General features: G+C 43.7%; 1 protein-coding gene across 4 annotated transcripts in view; it reads left to right on the forward strand.

Annotated features, from left to right (window-relative positions):
- Window positions 1–16370, forward strand: part of WWP2 (WW domain containing E3 ubiquitin protein ligase 2) — a 193799-nt gene that overhangs the window by 152690 nt on the left and 24739 nt on the right. For all 4 annotated transcript variants that reach the window (XM_057493567.1, XM_036897954.2, XM_036897956.2 and 1 more), the window contains 2 exons: window positions 1650–1860; window positions 12230–12319. In XM_057493567.1, coding sequence (XP_057349550.1) covers window positions 1650–1860; window positions 12230–12319 — 301 coding nt within the window. The remainder of the gene's footprint in view (window positions 1–1649; window positions 1861–12229; window positions 12320–16370) is intronic.

The following is a 16370-nucleotide window of genomic DNA, read 5'->3' on the forward strand; positions in this document are numbered from 1 at the left end:
GCAAATGAGTTAATTGCAGGTGGTCCCAAAGAAATGGCTCTTTTCCACTTGTTAAGATCAACTGGTATTACTTTACGTGGAGAAATTTTAGTTTCAGCTGACCACCCGTCTCCCTGTTAGCCAGAAGGGTCATGTCTTTGCTTCCAGAATTATAATGGGGTCTCTTTGGAGGTCGTGCAGAGAGGGAGAGGTAGTGTGCGGTGGGTGAGTGGTTCAGGCTCTGGAAGCAGACAGTAGGGGCATGCATCAGGTGCCTGCCCTGTGCCTTGGGCAGGTTATTTAACATGTTTCAGCCTCAGTTTGCTAAACCTGACTTGTCGGGTTGTGTGTGTAAGGCTTAAATGAGATGATCCAAAATGATTAACACTTTGCGTGCCACATGCTGGGGTTCTGTAAATTTACTTAATACCATTTATACTGGAATTCTAACTCTGCTGTTAGATTTAGATACCATCTAAATCTGATGTTATCTGATTTATTTTCTTCAATTTCTGCTGTCATTTAGGAGAGGCAGTAGAAAATATCTACCAGAGAGCAGTCAGGTGGTAAGAAGAGGGTGGCCTAGAAACATTAAAGAAATAGTGGGCCTTGTTACTAGAAAGAGAAGGTGAATGAGGAGCAGGGAGTCTAGACACTTAGTTTGTATTGCATGGGGGCTGGGGACAAAGACCAGCGGGTGAAATCAGCTTAACATGAGAAAAAGCTTTCTGGCAGCTCTGTGTGTTTAACAATGGAATGGCTCTGTAGCGAGCTCCTTGTCAGAAAAAATGTTCAAGAGGAATCTGGATAGCCACTTGTTAGGGAAGCTGCAAAAAGAATTTCTGAGTTAGGAAGATTAGGCTAAATGACGTCTAAGCGGTTTTCGTACAAAATTGTAGTGTAAGTGTACACATATGTAATCATGTACGTAGACTCCTCTCTGCATATGGCCTATTCATTTTCAAAGAATTCTTTGTAACCTTGTTTAATCCCTTCTTGAGTAAGAGGATATTGTGGTGCCTTAGGGTCCTTGTGAACATGAGTGATCACCAAAGAAATGAAGAAATGGAGAAATAAGGAGACTCCGGAACCAGAGACTCACTTGTGTCTTTTTGTCTGTTGTTACCTTGGAGACAAGTTTGTTACCTTCGGAGTCCATCTTTTTCATCTAGAGCATTCTTGCTCCTTACTTTGGACATGGGTCTTTAAAAGAATAAGTATGTTACTGAAAGTTTACCACCTTTTAGAGTATGTGGAGCTTTTTGAAGTCTGGAAGACAAATGACGTGTTCAAAGAAAATTATGTGACCCTATGAGCTTGCATGGGCCTTGCTTCATTTAGCACCAGTGTACTTCCCTGTTATCCTCATCTTTCCTGTTGTCCTTTTATTATAATTCATGTAACCCTAGCACGTTAGAGAAATGTAATAAAGGTATGTAAAAGGGATGATATTTAATATATTTCTTACAGATCCATCTCTTGATTTTCTTTGGGCAGGCCATTGCAGACTTGCCGTAATTTCCAAAGTTATGTTCTGTAACACTTTTTGCTGTCACAGGAATCATGCCTGGTGACTTTGTAAGTACTGTGGTACCACATGAAGTGGAAAACCTAGTAAATGTGAACACAAGTCTGAGTTGATCTCTAAAATACTATTTCTGTATTTTCAGTGAACGATGAACCCACCATAGCCACCAATCCTGAAGAGCCCTCGGTCCCTGGTGTGACATCCCCACCTGTTGCAGTGACGAGTGTGTCCCCGAACCCCACCACCGCATCTCTCCCTGCCCCGGCCACGCCGGCTGAAGGGGAGGAGCCCAGCACCTCGGGCACACAGCCGCTCCCGGCCGCTGCCCAGGCACCCGATGCCCTGCCTGCCGGGTGAGTAGCCTTCTGTCCGTGACTGCGCATCTCCCACCGAGGATGGGTCCTTCACTAGGGCAGGAGCAAGGTGGTTCCTTATTACCTCGAGGCTAGTTGTCTCTGGGGACGCTGGCCTGCTTGGGATTGCCCTCATAAATCTGAAAAGCGCCTAAACCGTCTGGGACAGAATCAGTGCCACCGTGTACCATGACTTGAAATGTACAGCTTGACTCCAAGAGTGGGGCTTACGGAACAAGGAGCTCATTTTTGCTTTCCTAAGTCATTGGAGGGTATTCACATAGATCCTACTTAGAAACAACTTTTCTTTCTTGGATTTTATCTTAACGGCCAGTGGAGGACTTTAGGCTCTGAATGTTACTGTGTATTGTCCCCATAGCTGGGGCTGATGTTAACATGGGCTACTAGTTTTCTTGCCATCCATGGTTCGAATTGGATCTGATAGTGAAGACCTGGATGATAAGATGGCCTCAGTAAGCCAAAGGGAAGTTCAAGTTTGGCTGTGTAGTGAATGAGTAAAGATTAAGAGCATGGACCTGGCAGTCAAATAGATCTGAGTTTGATTTCCCACTCAACCCTGTGTGTCCTTGTCCAGGTGGCTTACCTTCTTGGTAAGGTCGAGGTAATAATCATGCATATATCCCCAGGAAGTTAAGGGGCCCAAATGAGGTGGCATCAAATAAGATGGTGTTACACCCGGGGAGTGATATTTTTGAAATGGTTGAGAAGGAACCACAAAGGAAGGGAGTGGCTCTGACCTGGGAGATGAAGTCGTAGCTCAGTGACCACCAGTCACAGTCAGAGCCAGTCCTGTTGTCCCGATGTCCCTCCTGGTCATCAGTTCGGCACCGAGAGAACCGATGCCCGTATCGCCACAGTCATCGTGGCCTGGCGGTAGTGGTGGGGCCGGCAGTAGCATGTTGGGGGTCCTCTGAGCACTTGGAATTCACAGAGGAAAAGGGAAGGATAAATGGTCTCTTGCTTGATGTATAACATGCCGTTTTATTTTTAAGCCACTTGGGGAAACTCACTTGTTAAAATCCTAAATCTGAAGGCAGTGCCATTTTTACCACATACATATTATATTCTTAACATTTGGCACACTACCTAACATATTTCTTAATAAAGTATGCTGAACATATGAAAACTGTTGCAAATAGTTTTTAATGCCTCAAAGCTAGAGAAAATGGGGGTCACTGTGGTGTGGCTCCGAGAAGTTTTCTGTGAAGTTTTTGCTCTTGTGAAAAGACTCATAACCAATTGGCTTATGTTCAACTCCTCCCTACCAAGATTTCTTTTCTCTCTCATATGTGGTAAGGAACACTTGAAAGACTTTTGTTTGGTATATAATTTCAATTTTGTATGCTATAATTTAGGGGGGGGGGAACAGAGCAGAATCATTCTGGCAGAAAGGAGAGAAAATGGCCGCCTGGGTCCCCTGTGAGCTGTTTGTTTTCTTTCCGCTGAGCAAATGCCTGGAAGGCCGGCCTCACTGCTGTGTCAGTCACAGGCAATTAGGGCTAATGGCTCAACGTGTCTTTATGTAGGGCGTGTGTGAGGGTTTCTGTTCTCCGGGACTGGGCTCTTCCTGTTTCCAGGCAGCTGGAAAACTCCAGGCCTTGAAAACGCTCTTTATTCTGAGTCTGGCAGGCAGACCGGTCCTGGGACGCCGATTCGCCACCCCCACCCCGCCAGGGGCTCAGACGCTTTGCCGAGGTGGAGTTTGGACAGTATCTGTAAAGAGGAGCATTTAGAACGTGACGAGCTGTGTGTGCGGGTCTGGCTAGGGGGCTGCTGTCCTCCTAGCCCGTGTGAAGGCCCTGAGAGAGGTACCGAGGCCTTCCTCTGTACCTGTGGCCCTCCCCACGGTGCCCACCCCCAACGTGGGGAGCACTGGTACTTCGCGGGTTGTCTGGGGGCGCCGAGGTTGGAGATGGCCTCCAGCACTGCCCGGGGCACGGCAGTGAGGCTGGCCGGCCTTCAGCTCGAGGCTCTGTGAGGCGGCCCAGGACGGGCACACCCTCTGCAAGGGGGACCCCCCACCTCACATGCCTGCTGCCATCCCCACCGCGGCTGATTCCCAAGTTTAGGGGATGCAGACAAGATGGGTTATTCCTTCATTCTTCGTTTCTTAGCTTCAGGAGTCAGGGCACCAAATTTTAACCTTTTAAAATTAAACTCTGGGCATGGCGTTCCCACCACTTAGAATGCTGCAGTGGCTGCCTGTCGCCTTTGGGGATGAATTCCCAAATCCGTACTAAGGCCTGTCGAGCCGTGGAGCCCTGCGTGATGTGACTCCACCTACTGCACAAGCCTTCCTCGGAGGATTCTGCCTTCCTTTGCTGGGCTGTAGCCATAACGAGCCCGGTCAGTTTGACAAACTTACCACCCTTTCCCTGGTCTTAGATCCACCCGCCTTCTGGGTGCTCCTTCCGAAACCTTCCTCATTATTTTTTCCTTCCTTGCCAATTTTTCCATTAATCCTTATTTCCTCCGAGAATTCTTTCTGGATCTCTGATAGACAAGGTCAAACCACCCACGGACTCTAACTTATCACACGTGTAATTGCTTGTTTCGCATCTCTCTGCGCCCCCGGGGCTATAAAAGCCAAGATGGCTGGGAGCCGGCAGCAAGTAGGCCCCCAAGACCTATTTGTTGAATAAATGAATAAATTTAAATGCCTTCTTTTCTTCTCTCCACGTAAATAAATATTTTCTGCTTCTTTGATGCCACAAATAAGGGGCAACTATGACAGGGAAGGAGCAAGAGCCTAAGGCCGCCCTCCCCTAGATGACTGGCTTTGGGTTCAAATGTATGTCTTCCACAGGGTGGGGGGGCCTTCTTCCCTGCCCACTGGGGACCCTTATGCAGTGGGAGATACTGCGGGCCATGTTTCCTCTTTGCCTAAGGCATTTTTGAGCCATGCTAGATTGCTTGTACAAGGCGCCCACCTGACTGTCTCTTTCCAACTTCACCTTCTTGATTCCTTCATCTCCTTTACTTAGCAATTGAGCAGGGACTTGGGGACTCTAGGGCCTGCTTTCCTGGCTGCTGCATTGCCTTCCTGAAAGTTGCAGCAGATGAGACTCTGGTCATAAAGAAACACACATGTCTATAGGTTTTAAGGACTGACAGCTGCCAGAAGCTGGGCTGCGTAAGTCCAAACAGAGCACCCTCATCCCTTTTCTCTCTCCCAAACCCTCCTGCTTACTGTAATTAAATTAAAAAGTTAATCAATACAAAAGAGGCAACTAGAAGGGTATGGCATTTCCAGGTTGCAAAGGTCTCATAAAGGAGGGGTTTGCCAGGGGGGCCCAGGAGATTCGGTGAGGCAGTGGCCCCGGCAGCAGGCAGTGGGCGCGAGGCCACTTTGATCAGCTGGCCGTGCATCTGGTTTTTATCAGCACTGAGCCCACTTTGGGAACTGAATGCTCATTAACAGACCTGTGTACATGGCTTAGATAAACTCCAAGTGCTTCCCGGGCCCTGCAGCTCACTTAGTGCTTCGCACACAGAGGCACATTATTTCTCCCTGGCAGCCTGTACTCCGCTGTGGTTTCTTACATAAGGGAGGCCGTTGTGTTTGGACTGCCGACTTACCTCAGCACTGCCATTTCACACCATCCTTTTTCTCCCCCGGTCATTGGCTGCCTTGTCTGTTTCCTGCCTCAGAGTAGAATTGATTGAGGAGGCATGCTTTTCTAGATCTTTTGGATATGCCATCTCCCCCTACTCCCACACTCAGTTATGGAGATCCAGACGCCCTTTCTCCAGGTGGTCCTTGAGACACTGTCAAGGATGACAACCTCCTGGGAGTTCTTTAATGTTTTGTTTGCAGAAACGCCTTAAGAGACTTTGGAATTTGGAGCTTCTGTGCTAAGTTGTAAACCAGCTGCTGCCATCGAATTTCATTCCAAAGTCTATTTTGGCATTAGACAAAGATACTTTCCCAAGGAGTTTTAAAACAGTGCTGCTCAAACTATCTGTGAAGAACCGGTCTTTTTTTTCTAGTTTTTGTCTTGTTTCTGTTTGTGTTTTATTTTATTATTTTCAGTCCATTAAGAATCCTTACTTTGTTCTGTACTTTGTTCAGTGGGATGAATCTACTGATCACATGTCTAGATGTTGTAGCAACGTCCAATTGGTACAAAAGTTTCTAATTTAGAAACTTCTGTGTTTTTCTGATTCCTGAACAGTAACAGTTTGGGCTGTGGACCACGCTTGGAGTAGCATTGGATTAAAGCAATAACCTGGGAGAATCTGTGCCTTTTTGCTGAATATGGTTTAATTCTTGGCTGTGCAAGGACTATTACGTATTTAGGTAATGCCAAGTAGCGCCTGGTTCTGGCTTGCTCCTCCTCATCTCAGAACGAAAACTTTATTTCCAAAGATTCTTCTGCTGTCAGAGGCTGGCTCATGAGACGTTCTCACTCCACTGTATGTATGTATTCTTGTGTAATTATAAATGTTCACTTTTTCCCACACTTTTTTGAGAGCTCCTCAAGAGCAGAGATTGTTGTGTCCATCTTTGTATCCCCAGCACCTGGCATAGTACCTGCCTTCTTCAGAGATAGAGTGATAGATGTCTGTTGAATGACTTTCCATAGCCCTTAAAATTGAAAGGAAATCTTTTTTTTTAATTAGGAAAAAATAGGAAAAGAGGTAATAAGACCAACAATAGCAAAGGCACGCCTAGATGTAACCACTGGTGTCTTTCATGCACCTTGTGGATATTTTTTCCTGATCACTGGTAATAGCTAATGTGTTAAATGTTTACAGCATGTGAGGGATGCTAAGTTCTCCTTGTGGATTATTTTGCACAGGCTGCACAGTCCTCTGTGTGGTAGCTGCTTTTATCCTTATTCTGCAAATGAGGAAACCTTAAGCAATTTGCCCCTCAAAACATCTGTAGACACACACAATGCCCATCTGGCAAAATCTGATATTCTTATGTAATTTAACATGTTTGCTACCCAGTTTACAAGGGACCTATTGAAGCGATGAAAACATTTTTATTATAAAATATTTTAGGCATGTAGATAAGAATCACGAGTAATATAAGCAATACCTGTGGGCTTTCCACCCAGTGTGTTATCCTATTTTAGCATTATGTCACATTTGCTACAGGCTTCCCCTTTTTTTTGATGCCTTCACAAAGAAGACGTAATCAGGACAGTTGAAAGTCCCTGTGAACCTTGCCCTGATCCCATTCCTTATATGAGATACATGGAACTTAGTATGTTCATTTAACTGCTCTATGGTATTCTGATGCATGAATAGGTAAAAACTTAAAATTTACATTATAATTAAAATTTATTTATATTTACTATATATATTAATGTCATAAATAATATAAGCATATTTAAAGAACATATATTTTATATTTACAACATTTATATTATAATTGTCTCTTCATATTTATAAACAATGTTACAGTCAAGTTTTTCTGTGCATGCTTTTTTGTGTACATGTTTGCTTCCTGGGGGCATGTGCTAGAACTGGAATGTTTTGTTGTAGGGGATGAAGAGCTTCACTTTTAGTAGATACTATCAAATTGCTTTTCCCAATTCACTTTCCCATGTGCATACTTTAGCATTCCTGCTGAAACGGTATTGTGAGATTGTTTTCTCATTTTGGCCAGTGTGAGTGGTATCTCTTTGCAGTTTTAATTTAAATTTCCTTGCTTACCATTGAGATCGAACCTCTTTTTACATGTATTTATTTGGTTCTTTGGTTTCCTTTTCTGTCAGTTGCCTATTCCTGTATTTTTTGTCTTTTTCTACTTGGCTGTTTGTCTTTTTCTCTTTAATTTGCAGGATTTCTTAATATATGCTAGGCATAAGTGCTTCTCAGTTATATGCATTGCAAACATTTTCTTCCAGTCCGTGGCTTGTCTTTTCACTTTTTAATTAATGTTGCTTAATTGTACAAGAGTTCAAAATTTTAAGAGCCAAATTTGTTCGTTTTCTTCACGTGCCTTTTGTTGCTTGTCTAAAATTCTTCCTTACTCTGAAGCTGCAAAAATTTTACACACATACAGCCCTCCACCCCTTTTGGTTGATTCTGATAAGTGTATGCTATTTCACATTTTAGCTTCTTTAAAATCAAGATGTAATTGACAAGCTTTGGAGCATCATAGCTTAATTGTGGTGGCACTTTGTCTTTCTTACCGATATGTTTAAGTAACTTACTGTCGACGATGGCATTTTAAATTTAATGAAAAACAGTGTATTTATATAATTTTAAGCAAAAAGTTTATTATATTATGCATGTTATTTTTTAGCTTTCTTTTTCCACGCAATATATTGTAAATACCTGAACACGTCAGTATTATGCACAATGTTATTTTCAATGACTGAGTACCCGTTATAGAAATAACATTATTTATTTTATTAATCTTTCATTTTGGGGCATTTAGGTTGTTTCCAGCTTCCCCTGTAACATGCTGTGACAGATGCACTTACAGCTAAATCTTTGTCACATAATTGTTTCCTCAGGATGTGTCCTGGAAGCAGAGCTGCTAGGTTAAAGTGTGTTCCCATAGGGAGTGTTTTTAACTGAGTTGCCAAATTGCCCCTTGTAAAGAGCGTACCTATTTTTGCTGCTGCCAACCAATTTTTAGAGTGATTGTTTCCCTACATTGCCATATTTATCTGCAAAATCTTAAAAAAAATTTTTTTTTAAATGACTACCATCTCCTGGAATTATCTTACCACTCTGTGAAAGCATGTATTTTGATATTGCCTTCCTCCGTTGAGGCGCTTTGGAGACATTTCCAAGGCAAAGAAAATGGGATGGTTGTATAAGAACAGACTTAATTCAAAAGCCTCGGTAGCTGCTATGGTGCCAGCCTATGCTTAAAGAGCATAAAGTGCTTGTGGTTGATAGTTTTTAAAAAGGGTTAGTGTGCTTAGAGTTAAAGGAGGTCTCAATATCTCAAGAAAAGTTCTTGGGGGAAGTTTTAATACAAGTTTAACATGTTTGCTACCCAGTTTACAAGGAACCTATTGAAGCAATGAAAACAGTGAGCAGGCGGTATGTTCCACTGCGCATAGATGCCTGACTCATTAAACAGTCTGAAAACATCCCTACAGAGGAAATCAATCTTATCATTCACCCAGGAAGTGGCCAAAGTTGGGAAATGGGATTTGGTTCAGTTATTTATTATAGGAACATAAGATAAGAAAATATGAATTCCATGTAGTTCCTGCCTGCAGAGAGTTGAACTTCTACAAAGGCAGCTTTAAGATGTGAATACTTTCAGGGTATTTTTCTGAAGTTTAGTTTTTGTCTAAACTAAACCAGCAAGCCTTCTTTTCTCAGGGGTGCCTAAGGGTTCTTGTGTGACTTTGTTTTCCAATAGAGAGAGTGTATTTTGAATGAGAGTCAGCTTTACTAATAATGCCCAGTGCCTGTGTTAATAAAAGCAGGCAGACCAATAAATAATGAGAGCTAATAATCCTCTCACTAAGATAGAAGTATTGAGCATGTTGACGTGTTCATTTGAAGGGCTGTTTAAAGAGAACATCTTTGATACTAACCTGACCTCTTCATGCCTAGCTTGAATCCCTTCCCAATTTAATTGTACTTTTGGTGAAACTGTGAGTCTATCAAAACATAGGGAAATCTAACCAAGAAGTATATGGATCAGGACGGTTGAATACTGATACAATAGCAGGTAATTGAGAATTTCCTAAAGATCTTTTAGGAAACCTTCCACAAGAAATGTATTCAGGTGCCCAGACAAATTCCTTTCAGATAACAGGATAAAAATGATTGGATATCCTCCCAATAAAGGGATTTTTAGCCTTTACCCTTTTAATGGTGGTAACGGTGGAGCACGGCCAAGGAGCAATGTGTTGGGAAGTGACCTGAATCGAACTTGATGCTTTGAACACCGTTTCTGAGAGCATCAAAGAAAGCTATTCAGGGGCAGAGGATATGACCACGTGACCAGGATTCAGTACTGAGACCCATGGGTAGTTTGACTGAAATGCCTTTTAGTCTCAGTGTGAAGAAGCAGCTTATAAGGGACAGAAACCTAACCCCTGCCAGAGATGTACTGATGAAAGGTTGCTGCCAGTGTCGCCTCTTGGCATGGGGAGACCAAACCAAGATAGTAGGACGCTTAATCTATGTGGGTCAGCAGTTACTGAGGAGAAATCAATCAAACGATGATAGAATTGACCGACTGTGCTACATGAATGAAGGGAGGAGATTTGTGTGAATTCTGAGGAGCCATGCGGTAAGGGAGGAGTTGAGAGTTCCCCAAGAAAAGTAGCTGGGCCAGGCCACGGACCAGGGAGGACCCACATGGACATTTAATCTGAGCAGGAGTCCGATCTTAAAAGGAACAATGTAGCTATCAAAAAAGGTCTTGTTCCTCTGGTGACTATTTTTCTAGCTATCCCAATTGAGAGAGTTCATATAGGGACATTGAGATTTGCTGGACAATGAAAGTGCCTGAAAGAGAGACTTTCATTTCTGGGATCAGCTGGGATCAAAGATGGGCGGGACAAAATCTAGGCTTGGAAAGAGCTGCTGTAACTCTTGAATATGAGCAAAGAGGACTGCATACAGATTTCCTTTCTGGCAGTATGCGGAATACCACTGTGTCAATTAAAGGCATTTACTTTGTGGAATTTTAAGTATTATCCCATCTTCAAATTAAAATATTAGCCAAGGTATAATAAAGCCGAAGTTTTTTCCTTGCCTCACATTTGAAATAGAGAAGGAGAGACTACTTATGAAAATTGTAACAAAAGAATTTTTGGAATAAAGAAAAACGGTTTTTAATGCCTTTTATTTCCAGTTGCTACTACAAAATACTTTGTCATTATACAAGGGGCAGCCCCACCTACATTTTATGGACAGTTTTCCAAAGAGTGACTACAAAATAAGCAAAGTAATTTTGTTGGTGCTTTTGTGCCAACATTTGCTGAGGGAAGGATAGAGCTGACTTATTAGGGAATGCCGAGGAGTTCTTATCTCCTGAAGTCTTAATTCAGAGCAAAGGGTACAAAAGAGTGGTTTCCTGCCATTTCGCTTGAGGAGTTTCCATAGTGCAGTTCTTACCCTTAAGCAAAGTATCTTTCTCAAGACTTTCCTCATTTCCAAATTAAGATGAAAAAAGAGGGTGTCAGATTTGCTCCTCCACAGCCGAGCAGACAGGAGGAGTTCGGGCAACTGGGTGATGCCACCGTATTTTATAAAGCCTGCCTTTTTTGCTGACTGGTCCCCTCCTGATCCCCACAGCTGGGACACCAGCCTCTTGAGTTGGCAGTATTTGTTGCTCCTATCTTTAATTCAGGTGGACATCCATAAGGAGATCTTTAACTTTGGCCAGTGTGCATTTTCATCTGTTCACCGTGCTGGCAGATTCTGCCCTTTCCATAAACCACCGAGTGAAGTGCAGTATCTTCCCATCACAGTGGGCGGAGCCAGGGCCCCGGGTCAAGTCCCTGGTCTCTGCTTCCACGAGAACCTTGAGCAAGGAGGGAAGAGGTTCTTGAGCACATTTTAATGGTGTTTGTAGCACTCTGGTTTCCAGCCCAGCAGTTGACCCCTTTTGAGGAGGCAGAGGGTGGAATGCCAGACCTCTCAGGGATAACCTTCCCAGTGGAGCAAAATGTGCAGCCTCTTCTGGTTGATCGTTTCTTAGTAGAGGGTTGTGATTAAAACTGCGACTGGACATGAACGTGGTGGATCTGTTCTAATTCCTCCCCAGTCATCTTGGTTCTACAAGGCCCCCTACCTTTCCAGTGCTAGGGAAAGCTGTTCACTTTGAGGTGGGGATTGGGAAGGCACCTGGCACCTTGCCTGCTGGGCAGTAGATTCCCTGTAAATTCCAGTTGACCTTCCTTTTCCTTCTTTCTTGTGTTCAGTGTGATGTGATCATGGGCTAGGGAGTCAGAGTTGAGTTTGAATATTATGTAAGATTTACTTAGCTTCTCTGAGCCTTGGTTTCATCGATGGTGATGACCTTTCCTACCTTTGGAAGGAAAGGGTCTTCAGCTTTCTTTGTATTCCTAAAGGGATCTTTGATCCCCAAATGTCCAAGAAACAGTGATTTGCAAAAATCCATGGAATGTGGATTCAGATGGGTTGTTTAGGGGGAATTTAGAGCATTCTCTAGCATATCCTAGTACATTGAGTCCATGAAGGGGAACTATTACAGTTTTCTTAAGAAGCATTCCGGCATGCCACCATCAGTGACAGCATGGAGCTGGTCTGGCCACTGGTTGATCTTGCATGTCCGTCTTTGATGTTTCTTCTCAAATCAGCTGTACCAGTAGTGAAGGACTCCCTTTCTAACAAGGGCTTATGCCTTTCAGCTGTATATCTCATGCTTCCTGTAACTCTTTTTCAGATGGGAGCAGCGAGAGCTGCCCAATGGGCGTGTCTATTACGTTGACCACAATACCAAGACTACCACCTGGGAGCGTCCTCTTCCTCCAGGGTAAGGCATGGACCGTCAAGCCCCGAAACAGTAGAACTGGCACCAAGAGGCGCCTACTGGCTTCTCTACCACTGGCTGCCACAGCCATTTCCTTATTTCTGCCCATTCTCCTCCTTTTGCTCCCTCTTTTCCTCTCTTCCCATCATTTTCACCCTTTTATATCCTCTCCTCTCTCTTTCTATTTTCCCTTCTCCTCACATGCATCGTATTGGCCATGACTGGTGGCCATGGGCTTTATTAAGTGGTGTTCATAGCCACCGTGGCTGTTGCGTCCCGGAGGAAGGAGGGCTAGGGAGGCCTCCTAGGCTGCTGGGGTCTTGAGGCCCTCAGTTGTTTCACCTGCAGAGGGAGCCATTTGTCCCGGGCCACTTGATTGCTTTTCTTATTTGCCTACCTTAATTCTGTTCACATTCTAAGGACATACTAGGATTTGTAGAGTGTCTCTGGGGGAAAAAGGGCATGAGGAAGCCAAGCTAGAAAGGGTGTCGATGTATTTCACAGCACCCTGTGTCCAATCAGCCCCTGAGGACGTGGGCTTTTCATTCAGCTGGGCTTTGGGAGAGAGTAGCTGAGTTCTCCAAAACCAAGGGATGAGTGAGGCTTCCAAGTGAGGGCAGACTGTCCAAATTCAGAAGAAGGGGTTTGGTTCCCTGTCTGCCAGGGACAGAAAGTTCTTTCCACATGTGTCTCCCGGTCCTGAGAGTTTTTAGAAGGGAATATATTGTGCTCTCAGGAAAGAATCACTTTCCAGTAAAGCAGCTATGAGGGACTCCTGCATAAAGTAGGAACATGTCCCCTTCCTAATTTTGCAGAGGGAGAGGATGTTGGAGGCAGAGGTGTTGGGAAAACTCCTGTGCTCTGCGTGGTGCAGCTGTCATGGATGGGCTGCTTTAGTTTCAGTTTTCCAGTACAATGCTTGTGTTTTCCTTTTTTTCCTTACCCTTCCAGAAATGAAACTTATAACTTGTGATCGTTAGTCCTCATTCTGTGTTCTACTTTGACTGTAAGTCCAATGAAGTCACCAAAGTTAAACACTGACTTCTTAGAAAAAAACTAAACATTTTATTATGGGAATTTTCATGTTATGGAAAATTTTGAGTATGCGCAAAATTGAGAGAATCTCCACATAGTCACACTTAGCTTCAATAATTATCAACCCATGGCCGGTCTCATTTCATCTATACGGGAGTTGGCAAACTATGGGCCTGTGTACAAATTCCAGCCCGCCACCTGGTTTTATAAATAAAGTTTTATTGGATCATAGCCACACTCTTGTGTTTACTTATTGTCTATGGCTGCTTTTGTGCTCAGTGAGAGGATTGAGTAATTGTGACAGAGACTGTATAGCCCACAAAGCCTAAAATATTTCCTGCATGGCCCTTCATAGAAAAAGTTTGCCAACTCCTGAGACGTAATCCTCACTCACCCCTTCCCCACTCCCTGTCCTAGATTATTCTGAAGCAAGTCCCAGACATTGGATCACTTTATCCATATTTCAGTATATAGTTCTAAAAAATGTTCTTTTGTTAAAAACAGAATCACCATATTGTTAATAATATTTCCTTGCTGTCATCAAATGCCCAGTCATTAGTCAAATTTCTTCAGTTGTCTCACAAAGTAGTCATTGACTTACAACAGAGTGTGTTGCATACGCTTGTATTTCGTGTATTTACAGTATTTGCATTTAAAAACAGCAGTAATGAACTCTTAACTCTGCTGGTTGCTGCCCTGTGACCTCTTTGGTCTGTAAGTTAAGTAGGACTTGAGCTGGTGAACATGTAGATGGAATCTTAGTGAAGATATTTAATGCTGTCTTCTCAGGGTGGCCAAGGATTTACTCTTCTTTAACTGAGGTGGAACACTAGATCCAGCTTTCTTATTTTCAGGAAGTTTTAATGTCTTATTGGAAGGTGGCTCAGACATAGCCTATTAGGTCTTCCTGTTTTAGGCCCAGACCTTTGAGCCCATGGCACATAGTTCTACTCTGTAATAGGGAACCCAGAGAGAACAGAATGCTTAAGCTTTCATGGCTAGTTAATGGGAGAAATTCCACCCCAGGGAAGCAGTACCATGGTTAGAGCAATCTCGAAAGTACAGATGGTGGAGCCATTATTTCAACAGACCTCGTCACCAAGAAGCAAGATTGAGCCAAAGGAATCTCTTTATTGTGGCCGTCTCCTTCTGTCAGACCCGGGGGGCACTTGTACAAGGATGGTCATTTTATCCAAAAGCAGAAAGTGTTGGCCCTGGTAGCCAAGGATGAATGTGATAATTTGCTCTTTGGTCACTCTTAGGCAGTGCTCAGACCGGAAGTGAGCAGGGAACCTGGTCACCATGGAGCACGTATCAGGGAGGCCTTACAGAGGGAGGTGGGTTGAACTTGGTCTTGTAGGAAAGCCTGGAGGTGGACTTAAATAGGAGGAAGGCAATCCAGGATGGGGTAATGGTGTGAATGCAAAAGATGTCTTTAGGGAAGATGCATGGAGCAGCTTTACTGAAGTGGAAGATTTGTGTGGAACAAAGATACTCAAAGTGTATTCAGCAAGGCCCCCAGGTTTGGGGGACATGCCAGTCAGAACCAAAGAGAGGGAAAGAACTCAGTGGGCTTCACCCACTGCTCTGTTTTTATAGATTAAGATTCTGTGTAAGACTTCACCTGAAATCAAGGGTGGGGTTAGGCTTTGAAGTTTGAAATTCACCAGTACAGAGTACTTTTAGTTAAACATGTGGATTGAACATGTGTTCGTTTCCATTCCTTCCTGAAAACCCACTAAAATGGCAATAAAGGTATAAAAAAAGTATAATAATAAAGAAATGGAAGAGTAGAAACAGCATATGGGAGATGCTAATCCCAATTTAGTTGCTGAAGCCCAACCTTACAGTATGGGTTATCCACCAGGAAGCCAGCTAATTTGCACCATGGAGTCCTGGAAAGCCTCAGCAGACATGTAGGGGTGGGGGTGTGTATAATGAGACCAAGTTAAGTTTAAAATTTGAGCAGGGAGCAGTTAGATTTCTAGATTGTCAACCATTGCTCTCGTCCCTACACCACACATGTGTGCCAAGATATATGTGTTCACACACACACACACACACACACACACACACACACAGCCATGTGATTGCTGCTAGTGTGAGGAGCTCGTGGGAGAGCAGAACCAGCCTGAAGGACACAGCCATAGCTGAAGGCAGTGAAGAACTCAGAAAAAGGGATTAGGTGAGGATACTGTTCCCAGGCTGAAGATTGGACAGCTTTTTACTAGAGAAAGTGAAAGGAAGTCGAAGGGAAGAGAACTACAGATGGTGATATTTGGGCTGCTGCTAGTGAAACAGCTGAGGGAAGCCACTAGTCAGCCAGCCTCCACTGGAAAGTACCCAGAACTTGCAGCTGGCATTTTAGTGGCTCACTTTTACATGTGAATGAACAGCTAAAGACCAGCAGACAGAGAAAAAGGGACTTGATGAAAACAGTGTAGGAGCAGGAAAAATTAAAACGTCAAAAACTAAAACCAAATTATAATTCATATCCTCAAAGATTTGGGAGGAAAACATGGCATCTGTGCAAGAAGAACAGGAGACCATAAAATGAACCATGCAGAGAAAAGAAATTTTAGACGTGATTATATATATATGACCAGAGAAATTTAAAAAAAAATTAAATAGAAGAATCAAAAGGTAAAGTTTGAGATAAGAAAATTACAAGGTGAGTCTAGGAAATCCAGCATTTGACTAGTAGTTTCTGCAAGAAAGAACAGATAAATAGAGGATGGCAAGTTATCAAAGAGAATAAAAGAGAATTGCCAGAATTGAGGATAAGAGTGGGGTGGAGCCAAGATGGCGGCGTGAGTAGGACAGTGGGAATCTCCTCCCCGGCCCAGCGGGACCCGAGAGCCTCTCCCCCCAGCTCCCGGCGGGAGGAGAGGAGTCAGAGTGGGGAGGGAGAGGGAGCCCAGGGCAGCTAAATAGCCAGCCCTATCCATCTGCACCCAGAGTGCAGACACACAGTGCAAGGGGTGCTGGATACTAGGGAAACAGGACAGTAAGACCTGTG

The sequence above is a fragment of the Manis pentadactyla genome, chromosome 15 (assembly GCF_030020395.1).
Source record: "Manis pentadactyla isolate mManPen7 chromosome 15, mManPen7.hap1, whole genome shotgun sequence".
In the NCBI taxonomy this organism is placed as follows: Eukaryota; Metazoa; Chordata; class Mammalia; order Pholidota; family Manidae; genus Manis; species Manis pentadactyla.